General features: G+C 36.6%; 1 protein-coding gene across 2 annotated transcripts; it reads right to left on the bottom strand.

The window, feature by feature from the left end:
- Positions 1–3,129: 3,129 nt before the first annotated feature.
- Positions 3,130–10,350, bottom strand: LOC105803742 (zinc finger CCCH domain-containing protein 44). 2 transcript variants are annotated; one of them, XM_012636132.2, is made up of 10 exons: positions 9,718–10,350; positions 9,227–9,306; positions 8,394–8,581; positions 7,299–8,223; positions 7,089–7,213; positions 6,510–6,569; positions 6,385–6,435; positions 6,131–6,201; positions 5,834–5,985; positions 3,130–5,679 (listed from the first exon to the last, which is right to left on the bottom strand). In XM_012636132.2, exons 1-10 carry the CDS (start codon positions 9,975–9,977, stop codon positions 3,296–3,298), a joined length of 4,296 nt encoding a protein of 1,431 aa, XP_012491586.1. In that variant the 5' UTR covers positions 9,978–10,350; the 3' UTR covers positions 3,130–3,295. The 2 variants fall into 2 exon arrangements, with proteins under 2 accessions (XP_012491586.1, XP_052478997.1); XM_052623037.1 differs by lacking the exon at positions 8,394–8,581 and having other exon boundaries at positions 9,718–9,774.
- Positions 10,351–10,711: the final 361 nt, after the last annotated feature.

Consider the following 10,711-nt stretch of genomic DNA (forward strand, 5'->3'; position numbering starts at 1 on the left):
GTTCCATCAATCCATTTTTCCATCTTTGTTATTTTTCTTTAGTTCTTTAATTCTTAAATTTTTTCTATCAATTTCTCTTCTTTTTTCTTTTTTTGTTGTTGAAATTTTGAATCGAACCAGAGTTCCTTGTGCTTAAACTACTCTTGGGAAGCTGCGAGATCAAAATGTAACACTTCCCATGAAGATAGGGGTAGGGCTGTGCATAATTCGGTTAACCCGATTTTTTTTCGGTTAATCGACCGAGTTCGGTTAATCGGTCGGTTAACCGAAAAAATTCGGTCAGGAGTCGGTTAATTTTTTTTTATTTTTTCGGTTAACGTTTAAATCGGTTCGAAACCGGTCGGTTAACCGAAAAAAATCGGGTAAACTGAATTTTGCAGGGTAGGGCCTAAACTAGGTCAAATTAAACCCGGCCCAATTTTTTCTCAAGCTCAACACCGAACTTTTTGGGTAATTTTCGGGTAATTCGGTTAATTCGGTTAATCGGGTAATTCGGGTAATTCAGGTAATTTTTAACCAAAAATAAAAAACACATAATTTTCGGTTAATTCGGTTAACCGACCTTATTAACCGAAAAAATTTCAGTTCAGTTAATTTTTTTTTTAAATTCGGTTCGGTTAACGGTTAAAAATTTTGGAAGGTCGATTAATTCGGTTATAGCAATTTCGGGTCGGTTAACCGAATGAACACCCCTAGATAGGGGTATAAGATTGCGGCAAATGATTCGGCCAGGTTGTGTTAAGTATGAGTGGAGATTCTAAAGGGGATTTTCAGTGGCAGATACTGATAAATAGTTGGAACGTTTGGTTGTTAGTATGGAAGTTTAATGGGCCAGAACGAGTTTGCTACTTCATTTGGCTCCTCAAAAACGAAAGACTCTTTATAAAAGATGAAAGAAGTAGGCGAGGACTAGCGGATTATCCTTTGTGTAAAATATGTGGTGAAGCCGTGGAAACTAATCCTGACGTTGTAAGAAGTTGCTGTTCGGCTAAAGCTCTAAGGAACCAAGTTCTGCCCACACTCGGTTCTTTTCTTGACTCTGCAAGAATGGCTTAAGGAAACTTTGATTAATGTTGCTGGCATTACTTTGGACGAGGTTGATTGGTGTGCGTTCTTTGGTATCACTTGTTGGAGACTATAAAAATCTAGGAATCTTTTGCTTTTTACTAATGAGTGTTGTTCTGAAAACTTGTTTTGCTTGGACGAAATCCATTGTATCAGGCCGTAAGAGTGTAGACTATTTATTCCAAAAGGAGCTGTCTGAATCTGCTTGGAACCACCACAACATGGCGGTAAAGGACGGGATGGGAGAGCTGCTGCTGGAGATCTTCGTCGTGTGGTGGTGGTGGAAACTGGTTGTTGGCACTTAGTACTAAAAATCGCATGGGACAATGGCTTTAGAAGAGTCATGGTGGAGTCAGATAGCATGACGCTTATATTTATTAAGCTGATGCAAGAATGAAAACATGACCACCTGTTTCTGCTTTAGCAAGTAATATCAAAGCTTTACGCAATAGGCAGTGGGAGCTCCAATTCGGATACAGTTGCAGGGAGACCATTAAGGCTGCAGATTTCATTCCACCAAAATTATATTTCTTTACTGATCCCCCTCAAGCTATTAGAGGTATTCTGTGAGATGATCAATGGCTTCTGTTCTTGCTAATATGACTGACTGTACTATATAAGGTTTTGCGGGTTTTTTTAGTGAAAAAAAAATATAAGTAACTAAATTATTAGTAAATTTACATTTTAATTACTAATTTTGATTAGAAAATAATTATTGAACTATTAAAAAAATTTTATTTAAATCTTGGATGTTAATTTTTTTAAAATCTTGTTAATGAGCTCTAAAAGACGATTCGACGATCGATACAGTGGTTTAATATCCATCAATAAGTAAATGAACATATCTTATATCCAAGTCAATCTAACGATCAACGTTAAAAATTAGAGAAAAAACTGTTTAGATTTTGATTAAGAGATTTATGACCTCAAAATTGTTTCATGAAAAGAATTGAACTATAGAGGATAAGATAAAAAAAAAAAAGCTTTCAATCACCTAATGACTTAAATAAATTTTTGAATAATTCAATGAGATCATTTTGTAACTTTTTCAAGTTGAATAATCAAAATGTAAACTTATTAATAATTTAATGACCTTGGATGTACTAATCACATAAAAAAGTCAAAAATTAAAACTAAATCAAATTAAAATAATAGTAAAAAAATGTAATTTCTAAATTTCAGAACTAAATCCATAATTAAACCATAAAATTAAAAATAAAATTGTATTTTTACATGTCAAACCAAACATATTCTTAACACTAACAACATCGATAATTTTAAAATGAGAATTAAAATAATCTTAGTTATTAAATCAAAACAAATTATTTTAAACTTTAGATTATGTATTTATTTTACCTTATTAAAATAAAATCGACTCCATCCAATCTTTCTCTTCTTTTTTTTCTCTTTACTCTGTTATTAAGATGAATTCTTTTAGAATAATCCTTCATTTCAAATGTAATTTCTATTTTTAGAATAAAATTGAGATTTAAAGTAAGATATTAGAGATATTAAAATTAATCTATTAAATATCTATTTTTCTTAATTGAAAAATTGGTTGATTATTTCATTCTAAAAATTAAGATTTATATATTACTTGAGTAACAAGAAGTAAGGAAAAATCTCAATTTTAAAAATGAAATGATAGAACAATTTTTCAATAAAGAAAAATAACAAGTAGCTGATACCCAAAATCTTAATAACCTTCATCTCTTGCTTTCCATTGCAATTTTTTAAAAAAGGATTAAATCTAAAAGTAAAGATTATCCAAACATTTTCACTCTAAAACTTCAATTACAACAGAAAAGGAAAAGTTGAATATTATTGGTTTAATTTTAATAAAGTAAAATAAATACAAAATCTAAAACTTAAAACCATTTATATTTATTTTAATGTAATGACTAATATCAAAAGTTCTCATTGTAATTGTCGCTGAGTTTAAGATTTTAAAATTGTCTTTATATAAAAAAATTTTTTTAAAAACACTAATATATGCATATTATACGCATATCTAATTTCTGACATTAACCTTCTAATCCGACTAACATAAATGTAGAGAGCCGGTAAGCAAAGGATTAGCTATCCATAGAATAGAAATAATATGCACTATCCAATGATAGCATTTACCGGATGGTTAAATTGGAGAATAACAGAGCAAATCCCTAATACAAATAATGAATACATGATTAAATGCACACGATTGGTATGGTAAACAGGAAATGTTACCTAATCAAGGGTGCCAATAACGACATGCTGCTCCCTTCTTGCAATAACCACTTTCATAAAATTTACAAATCCGCTGCCCTTTGGTCGGTGATCTGAAAGTACCGCCTCCATTTGAACCACCATAGTAGGATGAGTGCCTATTCGATGAGGACCTGCCCCTTGCAAAACTTGAATCTCTGCCCAGGAAGTCACTGCCCCTCGCAGAACTTGAATCTCTGCCCTGAAAATCACTGCCCCTAGCTGAACTTGAATCTTTGCCCTGAAAATCACTGCCCCTAGCAGAACTTGAATCTCTGCCATGAAAATCACTGCCCCCCGCAGAACTTGAATCTCTTCCCTGAAAATCACGGTGCCTTGGACTAACATACCTCTGTTGACTTCCCCAATAGGCCAGATTCTCTCCAGAAGTGCCTGCATTGATGCTGCTGTTTTCCTGAAACGTTCCTTGACCTGTTCCCCTACTAACATTCGTATTTCCTTCACCTAGTCCTCCCCAACTAAAATTTTTGTTTCCATGAACTGGTCCACAATTGGTGCTTGTAGTTTCTGGACCAGATCTCCAAGCAGTATCTATGGTATCCATGCCCCAAGTTGTAACAGGTGATGCAGGAGGTTGCATGTTGGAACCAACTTTGTATTGGTTAACCGAGACATCTCTGGGCCTTGTGTTTTCATTTATTTCAGCACTTGTGGAAGAATGCCTACCTGAACTCTTCTGAGCATCAAGAACTTCAGACTGAGAGATCCTGAATGGCTCAGTGGTCACAGTTGACTGAGAAGGCATTTGTAGATCATTTGTTGAGCTGAAAGCATCGCTTTTTCCAGGATCAGGTGCAGGGCTCAGTCTTCCTACAGGACTAAAACAATCAGGTTCGGAACCTTGAGCCAACTCTCCATCACAATGCATAATTGATGTAGGTGAAGTCAAGCCATTAAGAGACTCCATTGCTTCAACTTCAGCCAAGAGGTCTGAAACTGATTCATCACCCTCATTAGGTTCGGGAACAATTGGATCCCAAGCAAATGCATTATTAGCAGGATCCGGAGGAGACGAATGAGTCAATTGGTCACTTCCTGAAGTTGGAGCAGCAGCATGATCACTTCCCATGATAGATGGTTTAAATGAAGATTCACGCACAATATTTGAGTCCCATTCCTTTGCAGAAGGTTTTGCTGGAGTGGAGGAATGCCCGCCCCATTCACCAACTATTTCAGCAATTTGTGAATTACCCACTAGACTAGAAGTTGTACTCCAGCTAGGACCTGAATCCCGATGAGGAACATTCAAAGAAAGAGACAGTTTGCTTTCATTAGCCTGACCTTTTGAGTCTTCTAGGTTCAACTTAGATGTTGAGGTGGGAATATCTGAGAAATCAATATCCTGACTGTGTTCCGACGCTTCAAGAGCCCTAGCCAGGGAAATCAGTCCTGAATTGGAATCCCATCCGTTCGAAGCATCATTTAAAGGTGAAGATCTCCAGCTTTGCCCACTAGATCTACCAGATTTTCCCTCACTATCATCTAGCTTTGCACTTCCAGCAATATTTTGACCTTCTGAGGTTTTGTCCATATTCTCACCCATGTTGATTGAGCCATTGTCCCATCTTTCAACCCCATGATCGTTGTTGAACTGCTGAGACTGGGTTCCGCATGGTTTATCAGATAATGTAGATGACGGAACAGAACTACTCACTTGGGGCAGGCCAGGTAAGTCATTATCACCCTTCACTAAGTCACAGGTTGGTAAAGGGCTTCCCTTTTGCACTGCACCGGAATTGACAACATCTACCACAGGAGTACAAGTAGCAGTACAAGGGGAAGATTGAGAGCTCAATTCTGTGCTCTTCACAGATTCATTGTTACCACAATAATGACTACTTTTATCATTCAGCGTTGAGTTCAACGTCCCCTCAACCTGTTTACTCTCGATCTGAGCCACATTCAGATCAGTACCCCCACTACCATCTACAGCCCCACTCAGACATCCATCATCAGAGGCAACCCTTATGTCTTCAGTTGGTACACAGCTGTTGCAAAATGACTGCTTTGCTTCACCATACAACCCATCCAGAGCATCTGTTAGGAGAATAGAGTTATCTTGCTTTTCATTTGCTCTCCAAATTCTCAAATCAGGAGGGAAATGACCACTCATGCTCCATCTACGTAACATTTCAATATGAAATGGCCCTTGAACTTTCCCATTTGGGTCCTGATAATGCCATATTTTATCTGTCTCAATATTATTTACAGTCAACTCCATTCCTGTAGAATGTGGTCCTAAGCTAGTTCCTCTGCTTCCTATATCATTCAAGTCATCACTTCCCTTCAGGGCAAAGGCAGGCTCTTTTTCCTTCATAGTGAAGCCGGAATCTCTTGGTTTGTTGTTCTCTACACGAACAAACCAGGCTAATTAGGAGACTGAAGTTGTGAACCAAGAGAAAAACAGAAAGGTAGCATACCAAAGATGCAAATGAATGCACACATAAATATATAGCAAAGCCACCATACAAGAATGAAGTAAACATCTAAAAGTGTATGCTACCTTTTTTCTCTTCCAACTCTACTGCAACTTTCAAAGACTTGCAATATTGATTCATGTCCGGATCACAGTGTATATCAGGAATTTCTTGCAGCCTACGCTGGCGTTCATCAGGTGAGTTCAGAAGCTGCAATTTTTCTATACATTCTCTGTACGTGCAAGATGGTCAAGGAACCAACAGAAAAGCTTATGATAGATCCGCAAAATAGTAGCAAAGTAGAAAGAATACAAGGGGAAAAGGGGAAAAACAAAATAAAGAACAGTCTAAAGGTTAGCATCATATCAAGCAACATAGGATATTCTTTCATGTGCCCCTTCTCACTGGCTCGATCACGAAGGTTAGTAACTCGCAAAATCTCTGACTGTAGCCACTGAGCAAAAAGGTAAGAGCATAAGCACAAAGCACCTTAACAAACTAAATTCAAGAGTTCTTTAAAGGTAAAAAGAAAACATGTAACTATACAAGAACACTAAATGCTCTATCCCTTTCAAAGTGACCACACAGTAATATCCAAGTGTCTAATGTGCTAAAACTTTGCAGCTTAGGAACTTACATCATTTACCCTCACTGCTTGAAGTGCCATTGCTTTCTCCAGAATCTCACCCTATAATCAAGCATAGAACTCCTTTTCAAATGACACTTTCCTGAAAACTAAAAATGAACATGAAAAACACTTACCACAGTAAACCATTTTGTCAGCCCGCATCTTATTCTCTGGTAGAGTCGTTGACATTCATCCTGGTGTTATAACAAAAATATCAAAATCAGAGGAGAAAAGTTAGGACTTAGGGCACAACAAAAGATGGTCCAATGTCTGCCAAACTAAGGATGCATATGCCCATAAAAATGGAGAATGGGTCAATGGCCTATAAAGATTGAACTTTTTCCACTGGTAAACAGTTCATAGATTTTACAAAATATTTTCTTTCCCACATCTCAATTTCTTTTCTTTCAGCCTATACCAACCCATGCAAGCCATCAATTATACTCTAAATCCTCATTCTCCTCTGCAATAATCCCCTTAAGTATATATTCCTTTTGTCTAGTTAAGCAGTTTTTTTTTTATTTGCATAGTTCAATTATAAATATAACCCTAACTAAAACTCTAACCAACAACAAAACTCATTCTCTTTTGTTTCAAAATGGTTATAAAATCAACACGTTAGACTTCCCTAAATGGACTTCTTGTTAATAAATGCAGGACCAAATATGGCATTTTATGTTTTACAGAACAGCATCGAGGAAATCTATTGGCACCTCAGTAAATTCCTGATTTGAAATTCCATTAATTGAGACAGCCTCTTTCTTGTCCAAATTTAATATTTCAAGCATGATATCAGTTGTCCTTTCACCGATTTTATATGGTTCAGCCTTGCTGGTACCTGCAAACTAATGCATTAGTGGTGAAGGTCTACAATAAACAAATTAAAAAGGAATTCAAGGAGCAACAGTTATATAAGTCAATACCAACGACTTGGACAAGTCTATAAAAATCTTGCTTCTGATCATTCCCAGGAATTTTGATCCTCACGAAGGAACCAACAACCTTGCCATCAATTTTCTCAGCATCATCAATTAAATTCTCAATCCAATTACGCTTCAAGTAGATCAAGTTCATATTATGAACATCAACTGCGGCATATTCATCTGGATTAGCCCTTTGTCCTTTCTCATTGACCTTTTTACGTGTTTTACGTCTCTTATCACAGGCAATTATAGGTTGACTATCACTGTTCCCATCAACAGCTAATTGGATAGCAGCAGCTTCAATGGGTTCACCTCTAACAGTATCAATGGCCCTTGAATGGTCTTGGATGAGAAAGTGTGATTCAAGAAGCTTTATCATTTCAAAGTGGCCCACCCTTTCTTTTCCAAACAACTTCATAAGCCTTGAATCACAAATAATGTGGGATTTCTGTCGAGGATCACGAAGATTGTTTCGTGTTATGTACTCGAGTAAAAGTGCCTGAACATCAAAATGTGATAGAACAGATACATAACCATTTTTCATGTGTGCCACAAATTCAAGAAGCTCTGTAGTAGCCCAATTTGTGCCTCCAGGAAAAGGCACCCCTTTCATAACACCTGAGTTTTCAGCTCCTAGATATTCAACATTGTTCAAAAGCTTTTGCTGTCTCGTAGTTTTTCTTCTCTTGGAATAACTGTCACCTTGGTCTCCACAAGACTTTTCCATGTTAGTTCCTTTAGCATTACCATAATTATTAAGTTCACTGGATGAATGTCCCTTGGGACCCATGATAGCAGTTTCCTTCCATGGATTTTTAGCGTTAGTAAGCTCATCTAAACTTAAAGCTAGCTTCTCTTTCAAAAGAACCCAGTACACCTTAAACAGATACTCCCAGCTAGTTTTATCATCAAAATCCACTTGAACCTGCACGGCATAAAGTAAAAGGCCTTTAAGGTAGAAAAAATCTTTACTCTTCAGTAATCTAAAAAGTGCCAATTATAGTAGTTATCAAAAAAAGCACAACTAATAAGGAGAAAAAGCTATGAGACATTCAAAAAGAAATCATCCATTGTATGAAGCAAGGTTAATAATACCATTTCCTTATTTTCTGATGCAATATTTTCAATCAGCATAATAGTTCTCATGCACGTTCCACAGAATCCTTTATTTCCTCTTACATTCAGGTAATCAGCATCTTTAGTGCAATTCTTGCACAAGGAATAAGTACAAGTATAGCACATATAATATGAAGCCTTTTGACAAGTGCTACATATATGCCACCCTGAAATTTACAACCAATAGACACCAGAAATTAATGAAACAAAAAATTAATCATTGAAACTTAATGAAACAAACGGCTTAAATTGATACTTAAAGAATCGAGATAAAAATGTTAGCATATTAACTAATCAAGACGCAAGAGTCCAAACCAATAATCAGACATAGAAGCTACCGTTCAATATGCATGTGGTGACCGCATAATTTTATAGTTGAGATAAAAAACGGTATAGCAAACTACTCCAGAATCAAGAATCCACGTTAACAACTGACGTGAAAAGCCACAGTTATCGAATAATGAAAGGCCACCATCATTGAATAATGACATAAGCAAGAACTTATGTTGATGAAAGATGTACATGCCATCATTATTCAATCAGCAGATGCTAATGATATGATATCATTTCATAATTCAGGTAAAAATTGTAATCCAGTAGCTACTCAAGAATAAAGTATCCAAACCGATGACAAACATGGAAAGCTACCATTTCACACGCACGTGGCAACTGTACGGAAGAACAACAGTTGCTAACTGCGAAGCAATGAAAGAGAAACATGAATCTAGATAATTGAAACATGCTTCAACTCTCCCCAGCACTTATATTAATTAAATCGAACTAAAAGTGATAAATAATTAATCCAAACATACCGCAGTTCCATTTCGCTTTGGATTTAAAGAATGCCTCATCCCTTTTGATACAGGCTGGGTGGTATGCCTTAGGACAGCCACTGTCACGTAAAATCCCATATAGTTAACCAAGAAAATGATACAAATGCAAAAAAGAAAAAAATAATAAATAGATACAAGACATGATTTCTAATCTATGAATTAGTGCCACAAAATAAACAAAAAGATCAGCGGCACAGGCACAGAACTTGCGCATTTTTTAACTGAAATTAAATCCAGTTCCATTTTGCATGTATAAAAAGAAAATATAAGCTCAACGAGCCAAAAAAAACTAATAAAATTTGAGCTCAACTTAACAAAAATCGAAGTGCAACCAAACAATGACTCTAGTTCTGACCTTAATAATGGCCAACTAACTAAAACTTCCTTCTGATTTCCTACATTTTCTGATCAACCAAACAGACAAGAAAAAAAAAGAGGACAAAAACAGAAAAAAAAAATTCCAAACTCACCGTCGATCACAAAGCACGAGACTGCCGCCATCGAAGCATATAAAGCAAACATCTTCTTCATCATCCTCATCCTTCCTTTGAGGCGGTGGCGGCGGCGCCGATAACGACGTGGTTCTCACTTGATTCCTCGGCGGTCTTCCCCGTCTCCGCTTTCCAGCGCTCATCTCAACAACTGTCACTCCATTCCCCGCCTCCGCCGAAGCACCAGCAGCTCCTCGGACCACCACGTCAACGTTTCCAACCAGCTGCGAATTGTCCATCTCAGGAATCTTCTAGCATTGATCAATCCACGTGAACTCCACACCTTGTAAAGAATCACCACTCAAGCTCCTACAACTATTATCAACATCGCCACAGCCGCCGTCGACGATGTCTTGTAAACAAGGCTTTATACAAAGCCGTATTGGATTTCTACTAGTCGACAATTTCAACACCCAAAGAAAAAATAAATCATTCATAAAATGGAACGGAGAACTTTATTATATCAAACAAGAAAAATAAACAAATAAAAGTTAACAGAAAAGGTGAAAAAACCCTAGCGATGGAATTGGGGATAGGGGGATGGTGGAGCTGTAAGTATAGTGGGGCACATGGCAATGGACTGTGATGAGATGTGAAAAGGCATTTTTTGAGAATGCCAAAAAAAAAACATAAAAATTAAAAAAGGTTTAATTATCAATTTTACAAAAAGTTGTCTGATAAGAAGTAAAGCTTAGCCAGCACACCTTGTTTACTATTTATTATACTTTTAAAATGGATAGAAGAAAAAGAGGGACGAAGATAGTCAAAACTTTTGAAGTTGCAGTGTTTGCTTGGGGTTTCTAACCAGTTAGGCGTGAGTTTGGATGAGCGATTGGTTGGAGGTGCATTTAGTTTACTTTTTGTCTCATGCTATAGTATCATTACAGTGTTTAATTTTACTGTCACGGTTGTTTTTACATTAACCGCAAGTAAACGCACCGCCCATCCAAACTCACCCTAAGCCAACCCCTTT

This window comes from Gossypium raimondii, chromosome 11 (assembly GCF_025698545.1).
Source record: "Gossypium raimondii isolate GPD5lz chromosome 11, ASM2569854v1, whole genome shotgun sequence".
NCBI lineage: Eukaryota > Viridiplantae > Streptophyta > Magnoliopsida > Malvales > Malvaceae > Gossypium > Gossypium raimondii.